This window comes from Dama dama, chromosome 5 (assembly GCF_033118175.1).
Source record: "Dama dama isolate Ldn47 chromosome 5, ASM3311817v1, whole genome shotgun sequence".
Taxonomy (NCBI): domain Eukaryota; kingdom Metazoa; phylum Chordata; class Mammalia; order Artiodactyla; family Cervidae; genus Dama; species Dama dama.
This window is the reverse complement of record NC_083685.1, coordinates 16,681,956-16,700,859: the sequence shown is the minus strand read 5'-3', so window position 1 is coordinate 16,700,859 and position 18,904 is coordinate 16,681,956. Positions and strand designations below refer to the sequence as shown.

At 45.2% G+C, this 18,904-nt stretch overlaps 1 protein-coding gene across 1 annotated transcript in view; it reads right to left on the bottom strand.

Annotated features, from left to right (window-relative positions):
* SRRM4 (serine/arginine repetitive matrix 4) overlaps nucleotides 1-18,904 on the bottom strand; it is a 160,805-nt gene that overhangs the window by 31,105 nt on the left and 110,796 nt on the right. The window contains exons 2-5 of the mRNA XM_061140847.1: nucleotides 9,086-9,232; nucleotides 7,495-7,581; nucleotides 4,162-4,233; nucleotides 967-993 (exon numbers count right to left, since the gene is read on the bottom strand). Coding sequence (XP_060996830.1) covers nucleotides 967-993; nucleotides 4,162-4,233; nucleotides 7,495-7,581; nucleotides 9,086-9,232 — 333 coding nt within the window. The remainder of the gene's footprint in view (nucleotides 1-966; nucleotides 994-4,161; nucleotides 4,234-7,494; nucleotides 7,582-9,085; nucleotides 9,233-18,904) is intronic.

Genomic DNA, 18,904 nt, shown 5'->3' with positions numbered 1-18,904 from the left:
TGACTGTGTGTCTGTGGACATGCCGGCCACATCGCCTGAGTCTTAGTTTCTTCGTCTGTAAAATGGAAATAATAAAGATATCCTCTGCACAGGGTTGTGATGGGGATGTATAGAGATCAAATACCCATGCATGTGGACAAGTCTTAACATAGGATCTAATTTATAGTGAGTACCCCAAAGGTTATAGCTTAATTTGTGTTCACCCCGTGGTTCCAATACTAGGCCTCTATCCCTTAGTTAGGATCTGGGAAGGCTTTGGTGGGGTGATGCTTCTCTACATTCCCAACCCAAGATTTCTTTTTTTCTTTTGGCCATGCTGCACATCTTAGTTCCCTGACTCTAATTGAGTTCACATTGAACTCAGGTATTGAACTCATATTGCCTGCATTGTGGGGGCTTCCCAGGTGGTACAGTGGTAAAGAATCCACTTCCCGATGCAGGAGATGCAAGAGACGCAGGTTTGATCCCTGGGTCAGGAAGATCCACTGGAGGAGAAAATGGCAACTCACTCCAGTATTCCCGCCTGGAAAATCCCATGGACAGAGGAGCCTGGTGGGCTACAGTCCATGGGGTCACAAAAGAGTCAGACACAACTAAGCACACATGCACACACTCCTGAATTAGAAGTGTGGAGTCTTAACCGCTGGACCACCAAGGAAAGTTCCCAATCCAGATTTCAACCAATGGTCAAACAGACCCTGGTAAGGGTGGTAAGACTTGCCAGGGAGAAGGATCAGTAGGAACTGGCCTAGCAGCAACCATGTGGCCTGGTGGAAATTGAAAGTTGGCTTGGAACTTTCAGGGAAGCCAGATCATGGCCTTCATTTTGGAGGAAACTGAGGCCCAGGGAGATGAAGGGGGAGTGAACACAGAGGTGGAGGCTGAGAGCTGGACCCTAGATGCTACCTAAACTTGGTTAGGAAAGCAGAAAGCCGAGCAAGCAACCAGAGACGACAAGATGCTTACCTGTGCCTTCTCTTCTTGGAGAATGACCTGATGGAGGGGGGGAAAAAGGAAGAGAGAGAGAGAGGAAGGAAGGGAGAGAGACAGGGAGGGAGGAAAGATGAGGAAGGAGGAGAGAAGAAAGGAACAGAGGGTGTGGGGGAAGAAAATAAATATGAGTCTCAGTTTCTTTTTCCTGGGATGGTTGTATCAGCACATTTATAACTTTTATTTTTCCTGGGATGTTCCCTAATCAGGGATCAAACCCATGTCCCCTGCAGTGAAAGCATGGAGTCGTAACCATTGGACTGCCAGGGGATTTCCTATCAGTGCACTTGTGGCCAGGCTACAAGGGGACCAGGACATCTGGTGAACCCTCCTCCGCTTTTAGATTTGAAGATCATATGAGAAACCCTGGCTTGCATTTTGAATTATCAGTGTTTCAATCCTCACCCAAATTTGTCAGTAAGCCCGTTCTGGAAAAGACTGCATGAGGAGGCCAGGACAGAGAGTCCCTCTGCCTCTTCGCTTCCCCCAAGGCTCACTTTGGTTCTTTCTCTCCCTAGCTGTGGATTCACCATCATCAACATCTTCAAGGGACAACCAGATTCCACATGTGGAACTCCTACTGGGGTCCTGGCTCTGTACTAAGCATTGCTCACACACAATCTCATTCAGTCCTCCCCCTGAACCTGTAAAGTACTACTGATAGCCATTTGACAAAGACACTGAAACTCAGAGGAATTAAGTTGCCCAGGACCACACAGCTTCACTGTGTAACTCCAATTCATTCTCAGATGTCACCTCCTGTAGCATTTTCCAGTCCCCTCAGACTGGTTTGGTGTCCCCCTCTCTGTTACCACAAGCCCTGAGTGAGCTGCCGAGCTGAGCCTCACTATGGTGCAGACTTCTTCATAATATGACTACCATTGTCCCCACTAGAATGTGAGCAACTCGAGGGCAGGGACTGGGTTCTGGTTACTGTTTTGTTCCTGGGGCCCAGAATCTCCTCATTCATGATATACAATGGGTATTCAATAAATAGGTGTGAAAAAGGGATTTTTTTTTTAACCCTGAAACCTTAGTTAATTGAAGGAGAAGAAAAAGTTCAATGCATCCTCTACCTTTAGCTTCCAGTTCCAAAAAGTCAAATATCATTAACCAAATATTTCAAGAACTTGGAGAAAATGGACTAAGATTAGAGTGATGCTCAGTAGACGAGGGTTTGAGAAGAATCAGATCATATTTCCCGCTCCTAATTTCCCATTTTATGGTCTTCTTTCCCTCTAAACTTCTGACAACCCCTGAGCCAACTGTAGCCCCCCAAAGAAAGTCTGTTTCTAATCCTCTGGCCAAGTCTCTTTCATATAAGAAGCCCTTGAGTGAGACGCCACTTGGTTCCCAAGATCCATATAGAAAAATGCTCCCTCTTTCCATTCCACCCCTAAACTGCGACAAATCTCTCAGCACAGGAAGGTGACAAGCTGGCAATCTGTGGTCACGGGCAGGCCCTCACCTCATCAAAGAATTCCACATTGGGAAAGATTTCAAATGCCAGGTTAACTAAGGGCTTCCCTTGTGGCTCAGTTGGTAAAGAATCTGCCTGCAATGCGGTAGATCTGGGTTTGATCCCTGGGTTGGGAAGATCCCCTGAAGAAGGGAACAGCTACCCACTCCAGTACTCTGGCCTGGAGAATTCCATGGACTGTATAGTCCATGGGGTTGCAAAGAGTCAGACATGACTGAGCGACTTTCACTTTCACGCCTGTACTGAGCACAAATTCAGACAGGATCAGTGGGCATGTTTGGACAGGTGGTGGCCATAATCTGTGAGGCCAAACGGAGTAGAGACCATTCTGGCAACAAGGGCTGAGAGCTGACCATACCCCTGGGTTTGGAAAAGCCACGTGGGGGTGAGATGTGGCAGGGTGGGGAACCCAAATGACCTCTTACCTTTTGTTCTGTTGTGATTGTTTAATTGCACAAGTAATCCACCACTGGTGTAGAAAAATTGGAAGATACAGATAAGCAAAAATAAAATATAAACCACTCTTTCCCTGTCATCCACAGCCAACCACAGCAAATAGCTTACGAAGATAAACCCTCTGCCCTCCAGGGGTCAAATTAGCTTTGTAAATGTGTGTAGATGGGGGAGGCAGGTTAACTGGGGACAGTGTGGCACCCTGGCACTGTCTAAATGCATAGCAACTCCTCAGTTCCAGCGGATGACTGCCTGTGGGAAGATCAATCCAATGAAGAGAGCTTCTGATTTTACAGAAGTGCTGGAAAACTTTTTGTATTGCAAAATGTTGGCTTGGCCCATGAACCACAGATTTGAGACCTCTCATGTACAGCTTTCCTATCTTTTATTTTTCCCCACAAACTTGTGTGCGTGTGTGTGTGTGTGTGTGTGTACATGCATGTGTGTATAGTGAGCACCTTTGGGAATGTGTGTGCATGCTCAGTCACTCAGTCATATCCAACTCTTTTGAGATCCCATGGGCTGTAGCCCACCAGGCTCCTCTGTTCATAGGATTTTCCAGGCAAGAGTACTGGAGTGGGTTGCCAATTCCTTCTTCAGGGGATCTTCCCAACCCAGGAATCAAACCTGAGTCTTCTGTGGCTCCCACACTGGCAGGTGGATTCTTCACCTCTGAGCCACCTGGGAAGCCCTTGGGAATGTGTATTCAGTTCCTAATGCCTCTTAACTACAGTCCACAAGTAGTTGTCTACAGGTATGTCCAAAACATGGACAATCCTGAAGCAATGTTTCACCTGATCCCATTCTCTAGGACACAGCTGGATCTATCAGAAAGGCCTCTCCATGGGAATTCAGAATAGCAAACAAGAGAGACTCAGTATCTTCTTGTGATCGGGCCTGTGACAGGAAGAGACGGGGACAGGGCACAGGGTCTGTGTGCCCCCGTGTGCACTATGGAACTGGGCTTGGGTTGTGTTAGCTTTGGTTCTAGCTCTTCACTGAGACCTGGCTGGTCTCAGAACAAATCCCCCTCAGGCCTGAGTTAGTGTTAGTAGGTCTCTGGTCTTTGCAACAGGAGTCCCAAGTTACACAAGTTACAAATACAAGACCATACACAGATGAGTATTTTTCATAAATGAAACGGTAAGCCTCCAAGTGACCTTTCAGTGCCATCCACTGTTGCCCCCACCCCAACCCCACCCGAGGCATCCCTGTGTGCAGAAGAAGAAGGACAGTACCTGTGTCGCTTATGTTTCTTGGAACTTTTCTTCTTCTTCTTCTTGACAGGTGATGGGCTATAAGATGGGGACCTGCCATTGAGAGAAGACATACTTGAGAGGGGGGGGGCGCTTTGAGGGCCAGGATCAGTCCTTTCTCCAGTTCCCAGACACAGCCTCGGCTCTTCCAGGAACACATATCAAGGACGATACTTTGTCTTAAATGTTACTGTGTGTTTTATATGTATTATTTCATTTCATCCTTCTACATACTTCTTAGGTAGGTACAATTGCTACCCTCCTTTTTCAGACAGAGAAAGTGAGATTCAGAGAGGTGAAGTGACTTGCCTAAAGACAGTTGCCTAAATATAACCAAGAAGTGGATGAGCTGAGATTCAAATTGAAGCCTCTCTGATCCCAGGGGCTTTGTTCTCAATCACTGCATCACCCCATAGCTGCCCTCCTGGTCGGACCACAATATTTACTTTTGTCTGCTGCCCTTCCCCAAACTGTGTATGCTTTAAAGGTCTCTCCTCTGCCCCACCCTGTTGTCTCCCTGGTCAGACCAAACTTCTGCAGGACATCTTGCCAGGATGTTCTCAGCATGGGTCCTTGCCACAAAGGGGTTACCCGAGAAACAGAGATACCCTAGAATCACGACTATGATTCCAGGCTGAGGTTCAGGTGACTTGAGTTCCAGTCTTGACTCTACCATTAATTCACAAGTCACCTCAGGCATGTCACTGCTCGCTCTAAGTTTCCTATTCTCCCACTGATGAAATACCAAGGTTGAAACATATCTGGAGTTGCAAACTCAATGCCAACAGAGACCTGCCTCTCAGACAGCTTAAATGGATGCAGCAGGTTGGGGGGTAGATGGTATGGAGTGGTGGGGCCTGTGATAAGCCAGGGAGCACCTGACCTAGGGGGATGGCTTCTTTTCAGATTAGCTGAAGGTCTCAGGGAGGAATGCAGGCCTGGGTTTCTACAGAACTTGCCTTTTCAATAGTAGCTGTCAGAGAACATATTTTCGTTTGAAATCTCCTGGTTTTAAAACAATGGCCATCAATTAAAAAGATAAAAAACAATTTGCAGGTCAAATAAAACATGTCTGCAGGTGGAGATGCAGGGTTGAAAAACAATCTGACTTAGGGAATCAGAGCACCTGTTCCCAAACACACTGAATGAATGAAGGAATGAGTGAATGAAGCCTAATCCCTGTGGCTTCCTTCTTTTTTTTTTGGCTTCCTTGCTTGACATGTTCTCCTGCCCACCCCTAAAATCAGGAAGCTCAGACCACTTACCCCAATTCTACCCCTCACCCTAGAATGGCTGGAACTCAGGTCTTCATTCACATTACCCTCTGGGTCCTCTTTGGGCCTCACCACTTAGAACTAGGCTAAAGTAGGGGTGAAGGAAACAGAGCCCCTGAAAACATGGAGTTGGGGCCCAAGGCATCCAGATTCTGCTCTCTGCTGCCCCCTGGAGGCTTCTTCAAATACTGCCTCCGAGGTTTTTTAACTTGCCCCTCTAAGGAATGAAGAAATAAAGAGCCTCGACAAAACCCACTGCAATGTTGTGAAGTAATTAGCCTCCAACTAATAAAAATAAATGAAAAAAAAAAAAAAAAGAAAGTGAAAGAAGAGAGTGGAAAAGCTGGCTTAAATCTAAACATTCAGGGAGGCGGGAGAGGGGATCGGGAAGGGGAACACATGTAAATCCATGGCTGATTCATGTCAATGTATGGCAAAAACCACTACAATATTGTAAAGTAATTAGCCTCCAACTAATAAAAATAAGTTGGAAAAAAAAAGGAAAAAAAAAAAAAAAAAACTCCTCCTACACCCCCCCAAAAAAACAAAAAAACTAAACATTCAAAAAACTAAGATCACGGCATCTGATCCCATCCCTTCATGGCAAATAGATGGGGAAACAATGGAAACAGTGACAGACTTTATTTTCTTAGGCTCCAAAATCACTGCAGATGGTGACTGCAGCCATGAAATTAAAAGATGCTTGCTCCTTGGAAGAAAAACGGTGACCAACCTAGACAGCATATTAAAAAGCAGAGACATTACTTTGCTGACAAAGGTCCATTGTGGAATGGACCTAGTCAATTGACCATAGTCAATACTGTGGTTTTCGCAGTAGTCATGCATGGATGTGAGAGTTGGACCATAAAGAAAGCTGAGTGCCAAAGAATTGATGCTTTTGAACTGTGGTATTGGAGAAGACTCTTGAGAGTCCCATGGACTGCAAGGAGATCAAACCAGTCAATCCTAAAGGAAATCAGTCCTGAATACTCATTGGAAGGACTAATGCTCAAGCTGAGACTCCAATACTTTGGCCACCTGATGTGAAGAACTGACTCATTGGAAAACACCCTGATGCTGGGAAAATTGAAGGTGGAAGGAGAAGGGGACAACAGAGGATGAGATGGTTGGATGGCATCAGCGACTTGATGGACATGAGTTTGAGCAAGCTCCAGGAGTTGATGATGGACAGGGAAGCCTGGCATGCTGCAATCCATGGGGTTGCAAAGAGTCAGACACGACTGAGCAACTGGACTGAGGTCATGTAAGAAACATCTCTCTGACCACCCCTTGGGGCCTGGAACACAACCTGCTTTTAGTGTAAGGATTTATAGCAGAGAAGAAAGCCTGAAAACAATTTTAAATGCAAAGAAACTAAAAGTATTATGTATAGAAAAAAATTCATACGGTACAAAAGAGTCAATAGCTGGAAAAAATATAATGTCCATTATCCTTGGCATTTTTGTAGTGGTAGAAGCAATTGAGGAGCCTAGAATCAAGTGTCTGTAGGTTCTGTCACCTCCTCTCTGAGACTTTATTTTCTCATCTCTAAAATGGGGATAATAACTATAAGATAAAGCAGTCATGATGACTAGAGTCAATACTGTGTATTTGAAAGTTGCTAAAAGATTAGATCTTAAGATTTCTCATCACAAGAAAAACAACTATAACTATGTGAGATCAAAGTGACTGGCATGGCACTTACATAAAGTGAGTTCTCCAAAAATACATAAAGAAGTAAATACTAATGGTCACCATCATGCTTCATATTAACTATCATTTACTATGTGCCAGACACTGTGACAGCTGCTTCCACATCAACTTTCTTGTCTAATACTCACAAAACCCCAAGAAGTAAGTATTTCTACCATTTTATAGAAATGGAAACAGGCTCAGAGAGGTGAAGTGACTTGCCCAAGGTCACACAGCAAGTTAAGAGGCAAAGAGGGGATCTGAATCCCAGAGGAGTCACTGCCTAACTCAAGAACCCCTTTGTCCCTTCCCCCATCTTCAGGGTGTCATGGCCCCTTGGATCCCTCACCTCCTTCTCTTCTTCCGGGTAGCTTTCTTCTTTTTTTTCTTCCCCCTGGAGGAAGGTAGCGGCGTCAAGTCTTCGCTGCGGGAGGCACTGAGAAGAACACAGAACAAGGCATTAGAGGACCTAGGGTTCCCTGAGCTGTCAACTGGTGCTGTTGTAGCTGAGAGACGATCCAGTTCCTTGGAGGGTGAAGGACCCACAGTGAATACCTAATCACCACCTCATGGCTAATTTGGTTGCACTTCAGGTTAAACGCCGCAAATAAGGAGCCAATGCTGACCTAATGAGACAGATGCTCTACGTTACCCAAACACCAATTGATTCTTTAAAACAGAGTTATAGAGGTTAACTTCTCCTTAATAGATTTATTATTGAATTTGCAAATGGCTCACCTTGGTAAATAAATCAGTTTTTAAATAATTAATCAGCAGTTCCGCACCCTCCCTCCCCAATACATTGTGTCTGTAGTTCCTGCTGGAAATTAAATGGGAGGCAAAAGGTAGGTTAAGTAGCAGCTGATTATTAAAAGTATATTTGCCAAGGTCTAATGTAACGAGATACATATCTCATATCGCTTCACAGAACCTCAAAAACCTCCACTCCTCAGGAATAATTATTTCCTGTTCAATTAAATTCAAATGCTCAGGCTGCAGTTAAATGAAGTCAAGTTATCTTCTTTTATAATTGGGGCAGGCTCCGGGGATTTTTTTTTTTTAAGCAGTATCCATCCCACGGCAAAAAGATATGGTTTTGGATGAAAAACTGCTTGGGAATTGAAACAGGCCAACTCCAGTGAACCTCACTGGGAAAAGAGAATATTAATAAGACTATTATTGTCATTATTAGTAGTAACACAGCTACTATATATTCACTTACTATGCACCAAATGTTTTATATACTTTGATACTAACAAAAGCACTTTGAGGGTGTTATGATTTTTACTGTCTCATTCTACAGGCAAAGAAAATCAGGCTCAGAAAGCTGAACTGCCTTGCTCAAGGGTGCACAGTTAGGAAGTGTCTGAGCTGGGATATGAATTGAGGCCTGTGTGATTACTATCCTGAGAGCTTTCCCACAAAACCAGCTGCTTTCTCAAACTTGTTTGTGTGGCTAATCTTTTGGAAGTTACTTAACTCTTTATAAAACATCAAAAAATGCTGCCATAATTAATTCCATTCTAAGAATCTGGTATTTATAGTTAATAGGAAAAAAAATGATATAAGTAATTAGAATACATGTTAACATCTCTGCATTGACAGTCAACAAAAATCATATAGCTATATCTTCAAGAGACTCACTCTTAGCGGGTTAAAAATAAAAATCATAGGGGGTAAATATTTAACTACTTAGACACCTGTTCACTAGCCTCGGGAGTCTACGAATCCTCTGAAATGGTACACAGAATTAGGAGGGTGTTCTTAGTACTCATAGCTTCCAACTAATTCTCAGATGGGTTTTGATTTGATTTAAGGATCTCAAAGAGGAACTTGTAAGAGACAGAGGGGAAGAGTGGTCAGAGAAATAAACTTTGTTTTTCCGTCTCAACTTGAACTTCCACGTTAGATCAGAGAGAGGGATGGGAGCAGAATCTCACCTGCGTGCTGTGGCGGGACTGGGCTCCCGGCAGGCTTTGCCTCTGTCCCAGCTGTTGGTGCCCAAGACCTTGGAGGCCAAATGCTGGCTCAGCTTTTCCGAGGGTCCATCCTGAGCTGGGACCATGGGGCTGCTCTGGGGTTCTGTCCTATAGAGGAAGAAAGGAGGAGGTGAAAGCATTAGGATATGACAGAGATTCTTAATGTTCATCAAGCATGCACAGATGTCTGACTTCCCCTGGAGTTAAGCTGGGGTCATAAATATCATCAGGGGTCAATGGTCTCCGAGTGGGGTAGATATATACTGTTTCCATTTTCAGGCAGTCAGATCTGTGTGCCATCCATCTCCAGCTCCCTCTCTCCCTCTGTCACAGTGACTTTCGAGGCCACACCTTCCAAACAGCGAAGCTACTGGATGGAGGAGAGATGCCTGGATCACATCAGACTTCGCATGACAGAAATAAGCCTTAGTTAGGTTAAGCCACTGAGGTTTAGGGGCTTATTTGTTACTGCTTAGGCTATCCTGGGGCTTCGCTGGGGGCTCAGAGGTTAAAGTGTCTGCCTCCAATGCGGGAGACCCAGGTTTGATCCCTGGGTTGGGAAGATCCCCTGAGAAGGAAATGGCAACCCACTCCAGTATTCTTGCCTGGAGAATTCCATGGTCGGAGGAGCCTGGTAGGCTACAGTCCACAGGGTTGCAAAGAGTCGGACACGACTGAGCGACTTCACTTACACTTTTCACTTTCAGGCTATCCTGACTTAATCACAGGGAGGGGCTGGGAATCAGCATTTTACTTCCTTCCTCAAGACTTAATCGGAGGCCAAAAGCAAGACAGGATTAGTTCAAATTCTCTTTTGCCATTTCTATCCCATTTTTCTATCTTATCTGTGTGTGGCACAGAGATATCTTAATTCAAACCCTATCTTCACCATTTAGTAACTATAGAACCTTGGATCAGTTGCTCAACCTCTCTGAGTTGCAATTTACTCAGCTATAAAATAGAGGATAATATCAGTCCATATATCATTGAGTTGTTGTGAAGATAAGATAATACAAGCAAACATGAAAGGCCTAAAATATGTCATTTCCATTTTCCTTTACTTCTCTGTGAACCAAGCCTCCTATCTGGTGTCCTTAGCAGGTGTGAGCTCACCCACTTTGACAGCAGTTCCAATGAAGGCCCGAAGTCCTCCCCTCTGCCTCTGAGATGAGGTCCAAACTGCACAGGAAGATGATCTGTGTCCCACCTTCTCTGAGTCCCAGAGAAAGAAAAGAAACTGCCTAGTTACTCAGTCTCTGAAGGGGCTGTCACTCAAATCTCTTGGCTCCTAACCAGGAAGAGTCAGGAGTCTGAGAGCCACAGGTGGATCTAGCAACATCCAGTAAGCATGATTGCTGCCCTCCCTGCCTGCCTGCCCTGCCTGCAGATTCCAGGTCAAGCACTGATCAAAGGTATTAGCATCTCTCCTGCATCGAGCTTCTGCAGCCATTGCATCAAGATTGGTTTTATGACTCAGGATAAATGTATCTGATAAGCCCCCTCTGCTCCTTGGGGCTGTCAGGAGCGCAGGCCAAGCCTGGTCAATATTGAAGGGAGGGCAGCAAAACACATCCATCTCTGTCAGCCGCTTATCAGTGTATCTTTAGAAGCAGAGCTGGGAGATGCTCCAAGCCCAGGAAGGATGGAGATTCTAGCGGGGTCTACCCAGCCCTTCTCACTGTCATTTCCATGCTTCCAGAACTCCACTTTTCCGTATACTTCCCTGCCCCACTTCCCCCATGGTGAGGGTTCCATTTCCACATCTTTGTTCCCTCTGGTCTATCTGTGTGGAATGCTGTCCTGGCTCTTTTCAGACAACTCAAAGCTTGCAATTTCTGCCCAGCCTCCAGCAAGGTTTGCCTCTTGCCATTCTTGTCCCAGCTGAGGCTAACCTAAAATTCATTGACTCTGATTCCCTGAGTGCCTGCAGTGTCTCCAGGCCAGTTTTAAGTGTGGGGATGTAGTGAACAAGACACAGGTGTTCCCAGAGATTGTGGAGTTTGGATTATACATGGAAAAGCAGGTAATAAATGCACAAGAAAGTAATAAAATGGCTTATTCATCAGTAATAAATTATAGAGAGAATAAATCGGTGTAAAGGGCCTAGAAAAGTGAGAGGGGTGATTGTTATTTCATATTGGGTAATCATGGAGGGAACTTCCCTGGTGACTCATTGGGAGAGTCTGCTTGCCAAAGCAGGAGATGTGGGTTCAACCCCTGGTTTGGAAAGATCCCCCGGCATGGGAAATCCCATGGACAGAGGAACCTGGCAGGCTACAGTCCAACAAGTCACAGAAGATTGGGACATGACTTAACAACTAAACAACAACAACAGCAAAATAATCATGGAGGGCCTTTCTTAGGAAGTAACGAGGGTGGAGACTTGAATGACCAGGGACTAACCTTGCAGTTTGTGTTGACTTTAAAATGTGTTCACAAATTTTTGACATTCATACCATCAATTAGGGAGCCTAATCTCCCTCCCCTAGGATACTGGATGGGCTAGTGACTCAAGTTGAATGAACAGAATGAAGTAAAAGTGATGATGTGTGACTTTCAAGACTAGGTCATGAAGGTAACTTCTGCCTCTTCCTCTTGGACTGATCACTTTGAGGGAAGTTGGCCGCCATGTAGTGAGGACACTCAGCAGCCCTGTGGAGACATCCATGTGACAAAGAACCGAGACTTCCTGCCAACAGCCAGCGCAACCAGCCATGTGAGTGAATTACCTTGGAAGTGAGTCTTCCAGCCCCGTCAAGCCATCAGATGAGACAGCAGGCATGGCTAATGTCTGAGAGGTAGTGACCCAGTCACCCAGCCAAACTTCTAACTCAAGGAAACTGCAACTTAACTGTTAATTGTTGTTCTAAGGCACAAAAATTTGGGGTATTTTGTTGCTCAGTAATATGTAACTTCTACACAGGTATCTGTAAGCAGTATGTTCCAGGCAGAAGGAATATCAAGTTCAAAGACACTTGGCATACACAAGAAACAGCAAACAGGGGTAGGAATGATAAGAGGAGAGATCAGAGATGAGGTCTTTATAGGCCATGGGAAAAACTTTGGGTCCCCTGTGGCTGAGATGGGTGATGTTCAGAAGGTTCACTCCCTGAGCTCAGGACACTCAAAGGAAGAGAGGGAAGGACAGAGACAGAGAGACCATTGCAATAGACCAGGCCCAGAGAAGGGTGGCAGCAATGGAGGTGATGAGATGTGATTAGATTCTGCTATATTTTGAAAGCAGAACTAGCATCCTTGGCTGCTGGTTAAATGTGGGATAAACAATCAGCAATATTTGTTCAGTGAATAAATGAAAGGGCAAAGGCATTGACTAAAGAGAGCATTCATCTGTTTCAAAAAATTATAAAGAGCTTTTTGAGATGCCTTGAGCTAATCTCTTCATGGTAACAGTTGGTGGAAATAACCCAGCCAATACCTCTGTCTACTCACATGGCTCAATCAACGCCTTTTCTTTTATTCCTCATATTTCCCTTAGAAAAATGATCAGTGTGCTTATCAATGGATGTGTATTTCCCAAGAGAGTCTTGAGTTGGACACACATAGAAGAATGAAATTTGGGGCTTTCTGGAGCATTATAGGAAACCAAGACACAAATATGTGCCTGAAGCAACCTTGTCCTAGGCAGAAACTGAGCGTTGATGTGAGTTTGGCAGTGAATGACAAATAGTGCTGGCATTGGGGGAAGGTATCAGTGACTTGTGCTAATAGAGGCATGGGTTATCTCCAGTGTGGGGAAAGCTGGTGGATGCCATTGGCCAGGCACTGGGGGACAAGGCTAAGGGCGGGGACAATGCCTCATCCATCGCTACCAGCAGCATGGTTCAGAATTAGGGATAGGGAATCCCTGACAACGGTTTGATGAGTAGAGATAAAATGGAGTTGTTGCAGTTTATAACTTGACACTCCCTGACGTGGTAATATTTTTTTTTTTTCCAATAGCATTGGTCTCCCATTCCTGGTGTTGGGTACTTCACATGGGATTATAAAACAAAGAAGAATAGAATTAATTCTATCTGGTTGACAGGGAGTGGTGAGGGAAAGAAGAAAGGATTCCTTCCTCATATAATATTAAAGATTTTTTTCAATGTGTTCTAGCACTTTGCCTCTTAGCTTTTTTAAAACTGAAGGAGACTCAGGGAGCATGCAGTCCAGGCTTTGCTAAACTTGGCACAGTTTCAGAGGCGCCCAAGGAGCTTTTGAAAATACAGATTCCTAGGTCCCATTGTAGCCATAATAAATCAGACTGTCCAAGGATGAAATGTGGGGACCTGTATCTTAAAGAAACATCCCAGGTAATTCTGCCTTCTACTGGGTCAACACATCTAAAGTGATCACTGGGATTAAAAAGCTCTGACTGATCTGGCCTCTCTCCTACTCTAGACACCATTTTCTACCCCCCACCTCTCCCTTACTCTGCTCCGGCCACGTGGCCTTCTTGCTACTCTTCATATGGAACAGGTCCCTTAACCAGGGCCTTTGCTCTTTCTGTTCCCTCCACCCAGTATGCTGTTCTTCTAGCTCCTTCCTTTCACTCAAATGTCATCCCCTCAGGGAAGCCCTCCCTGACTTCTTTAAGCAATCATGCCCTTCTTGTCACCTGCCTCCATCACAGTCTTGTTGTACTTTCCCTCCTCCAGAGTACTCATTACTATGAAGATCTGAAATGACCATTTTCAATGTTTATTTGCTAATTGTCTTCTGGACTAGAATGTGAGCTTCCTGAGAGTGGCAACTAGTCTCTTTTCTCACCACTGGGTCCCTAAGGATCTAGTGCATGGCATAGCATGCCTTCCTGCTCAAGAAACATTTGTTGAATGAAGGAAGGAAGGAATTTACAAATAAATTCTGATGACCGATCTCATGTGAGAACCACAGATCAGATGCAACTTCTCCTTGCATTTAAATTAGCAGAGGTCCAGGGAGAAGGACCTGTCTGAGGCCACACAGCACTTCAGAGTACTCAGACCTCAGCCATGGCACCCCCACCCCCTTAGCCCCACCCATCTTCCTTCCTTGCTTCCAGCTTTGCATCCTTGCAGGGCTTTAAGAAAAATCCTATGTCCCATCGTTGCTGAGGAGTAGCAGCAGCTGCCTTGTTTTTACCACATGGCCCTTTGATGTTGCATTAAAAAAAATACTTAAAAGAAGGCAAGATCTTCAGGGGACAGCTAAAACAGTGAAGTCAAGGGCTGGCGCACTCCGCTTCACAGAAGGAGGGAGGGTGCCATGAGTGCTGAATTCCTCAAGGCCTCCCTGCTCGGTTCCTGCTAATCAGCGACCCAGAGCTTAGATGCTGCTCTCTGTAGTCATGGCAACCAGCAGATTCCCAGCCTCCGATAAGAGGGCTGAACTTTCTGCAAAAGTCTCCTGAGCTGCCTCCCCCATCAAAGCTCGTGACTCCACCAAAGTGCTCACTCAGCCTGGTTGGGAGCCTCGAGTGCTAGTTTGAGTTAAACACTATTTGGGGTATCAGACACAAACAATGTTGGAGGGAAGTGAGAACCCCGGCCTCCACTTATCTCTGTGCAGAATGAGGAAACTGAGGTCCCAAAAAACAAGAAGCCTTACCCAAGGCTACATGGAGACAGATGTTAGAACTCTGGATTGAACTATGTGGCCTTTTGACTCCTAGTCCAGTGCTCTTTTCATGTTCTTTATTTATTTGGCTGCATTGGGTCTTAGTTGTGGCATGTGGGCTCTTTGTTGTGGCACACCGGCTTCTATAATTGTGGCACACATGCTTAGTTGCTGCTCAGCATGTAGGATCTTAGTTCCCCTGACTCACACACCCTGCATTGTAAGGTGAACTCTCAACCACTGGACCATCAGGGAAGTCCCTTTTCCATATCCTTTGATCATAATTACAGCAGGCATTTATCAAGCACCTACTCTGTGCCAGATGCCAAGCTAAGCTTTTCTCATGCATTGTCTCATTTAAGCTTCCAAAGAAACCCAGGAGCAGGCATGGCCATGCCCACTCTCAGTTCAGTTCAGCTGCTCATCGGGTCTGACTCTTTGCGACCCCATGGACTGCAGCACACCAGGCTTCCCTGTCCATCACCAACTCCTGGAGCTTGCTCAAACTCATGTTCATCAAGTCAGTGATGCCATCCAACCACCTCAACCTCTGTTGTCCCCCTCTCCTCCTGCCTTCAGTCTTTCCCAGCATCAGGGTGTTTTCCAATGAGTCAGTTCTTCACATCAGGTGGCCAAAGTATTGGAGTTCAGCTTCAGCATCAGTCCTTCCAATGAATATTCCTTGGTTTTAAAGGAAAGGACTGATTTCCTTTAGGATGGACTGATTTGATCTCCTTGCAGTCCAAGGGACTCTCAAGAGTCTTCTCCAACACCACAGTGCAAAAGCATCACTTCTTCAGTGCTCAGCTTTCTTTATAGTCCAACTCTCACATTCATACATGACTACTGGAAAAACCACAGCTTTGACTAGATGGACCTTTGTTGGCAAAGTAATGTCTCTGCTTTTTAATATGCTGTCTAGGTTGGTCACAGCTTTTCTTCCAAGGAGCAAGCGTCTTTTAATTTCATGGCTGCAGTCACCATCTGCAGTGATTTTGGAGCCCAAGAAAATAAAGTCTGTCACTGTTTCCATTGTTTCCCCATTTATTTGCCATGAAGTGATGGGACCGGATGCCATGATCTTAAGTTTTCTGAACGCCCACTATACAGACAGAGAAACTGAGACCCAGGGACAGCAAGAGTACCAGTTACCCTGCTTGTTTATGAGAATCAGCTGAGAAAAAAAGGAGAGCAATCTGGAAAACACTCTGGAAACATAAGGAGATAATAAGTGGGGGCACAAGGTGAATGTTAGTAATTTTCCTGTAAAACAGGGACTTGTTTCATGGGTTTGGAGAAGTTGATGCATCTTAAGGTTTGGCCTGCATCTTATATTCCATAAATAGAAAGGGCACTTGGCCATTAGATTCAGGACATCCCTGACACTTATTTTCCCCAGCCCACCAATAGCTTCTCCCGGGGTGTAGAACACTTGCAAATCCAGTGTCTCAACGGATGCTGACAAGGCTCTCAGTAAGGTGCTCAGTTTGATGAACTTATCCCCATTACTCAGATGAAGACACTGAGACCTGGGGAGGCAAAGGCAGTTGCTTCTCATCCAAGGTTCATGCCCAGGTTCTTGTTCTATATTTGCCTCCAGAGTTGTGAATGACCTGCCCTTGTCTCCGCACTGAGCCAGAAACCTACCGTCTCCTTGTTTCAGTAGAGAATGATGGTGCAAGACCCTCAGCTCATGAGTCCATCAGAGAGCCTGAGGCTTATTATGGGACTAAGCTAGCTCTTGGGCAAGATAGATTTGGCTAATTTGTGCCTTGGCTCCTGGAACTTTGGTTTGGGTCCTATTACTATCCTGGCCTGAAGTCTTGGTACCAAGTCCCTTTCAAGGTTAATTAAGCCTTGTTGGGGATAATTTGCATGAGCTGTGACTCTTTTGAGTTTTGATCTCATAGTTGGAAAAAAAGCACAGAAGCTTGGGGGAAGACTGGGGATTCCAGAGAACCACCGTAGGAGACATCATTTGGATGCATGGGTCACAATGCTCAGCTTCAGGAATTGAATGAAAAAGCAAAGAAGTTTTATGAGGCTGGCATTTCCCTCATCATTTCATTCACTTATTCAGCAGCTGTTTACTGAACACCTACTTGGTATTAGATTTTAAGGACTCCAAAGTAACTAAGACTTATTTGTGTCCTCAAGGAGTTTCCAACCTGGAAGAGGAACATTGATTCCTCAGTTGGGGATTACAATGTGGTAAGTTCTCCAATGGAGAGAAGCGCAGAGGACCAGAGAGAGAGCACCTAATCCAGCATGGGGAAAGTTTCCTAAAAGATGTATGGGAATTGGTTAGGTGCAAAGGCCAAGTACTGAGCCACAGCAATGGACTTCACAGAACTGCAGAGGAAGCAGTAGTTGGAAGAGATAGTTGGGGTGGAGAATGGAATAGTTGAGGCTGACTTATTTCACTTAGCATAATGCCCTCAAGGTATATCCATGTTGTTGCAAATGGCAGGGCTCCCTTCCTTTTTATGAATGAATTCCATTTTATCTATTAGATATATTAATAGATATGATATATCTATTGTCACATTGTCTTTATCCATTCATCTGGTGATGGAAACTTAGGTTGTTTCAATGTCTTGGCTACTGTAAATAATGCTGAAGTGAATGTGGGAGAGCAGAAAAAATACAGGAGCTGAGACTAAGGAGGCAGACAGGGCTAGAGTCTTCAGGGCCGTGTGGACAGCTGCTTCTCACGCCTTCCTGTGCATGTGAATTTGTTAGAAATGTTGAAGCTCAGGCCCTAACCCAGACCTACTGATTCAGCATCTGCATTCTATCAAGATCCCCAGGTGATGCTATTGCTCCACAGACCACACTTTGAGTAGCCAGGTTGTAGACTTTATAAAGGATTTAGACTTGATCCTGAGTCCAAGTCCAGCCCTCTAGCACTCTCTGTCCTCAGGTAATTGATGAGAATGGTTTAGTTCAGTTCTTGGGGCTGAGAGTGTGTGAACATATGTTTGTGTGCATGGTAAGCCCTGCTCTACATCTAAAATTGTCCAGTTCCCAAGTTCAGGTCAAAAGATGAAAGAACCATATGGAGAAAAATAAGCTCAGTACTTCTCACCCAGCTCAGCTGAGCACGTCAGGCCCCCAACCTGTCTGGGTTTTGAACTCTCATCACAAAGCACAGCCCGCTGCTGCCCTCCAATCCAGCCCCAATCCACCCTATCACTTCTTTCACAGGCTGGCCTGTCAATTGCCTACTTACCTAGAGAGGGTTCAAAGTGCTGAGAGGGGGATTGGATTGGTTTCTTGGGGCTGTCTGAAATGCAGGCGCCTCAAACTTGGGAACTGGCTGAATTCCAAAATGTTGTATCTCACTTGAACACATTGTAAAGGGTTACTTGGTGATGTTGGGCAAGTGCAGAGGTTCTGCAGTTCTACTGACCTGGGTTCAAACCTTGGTTCTATCAAGCTGTGTCACTATGGGCAAGGCAAACACCTCTCGCTCTGGCCCAGGGCACCTTCAAGACCTTTCCATCAAGCTGAAACGGCAGACAGGGTTTGCATTGCTCCAGGGAGGGTGAATTGCTGATTAGAGATTCTTGCCCTGGGAGTGATTGTGCCAGGTGAGTCCCTTTCGGGCATCATGATGACTATTGCTAGAGAAAGCACCAAGCAAGCAAGATCTGCTGAGAAGAGGGCAGAAGTCCTCAGCCTAATAGGAAACCTTCAGCCTGGAGCAGGAGGAGCCTTTGTTCAACAGCTGAGAGAGTAAAAACGTCCCAGGAGGTGCTATCTGGGACTGTTTCCTTTTTCTTCATCCAGCCACTGATTCAACAAATATTTACTGAGCACCTACTATGTATAAGGCATGTTCCAGGCACTGGAGACACACACAGAGAATAAGACAGAAAAAAATCTCTGCCTGGTAGAGCTTGCATTCTCCTGGCATGGGCAGAGGGAGGAGGAGAGCAGAAAATAAGCAGAAATAAGTGGTAACTTTGGAGAGTATTTGAAAACAATGAGAGCATTAAAAAAAAAAAAAAAAAAAGGAGCAGAATAAGGGAAACCAGGAATGCTACTACTAGGAGGGGGCTGCAGTTTTAAAACAGAGAAAGCTTCATGGAGAAGGGGACATTTGAGCAAGACTTGAAGATGATGAGGGAGTGAGCCTGGAAATGAGCAAAATAGGCAGAGGGCACAGCCATTGCCAAG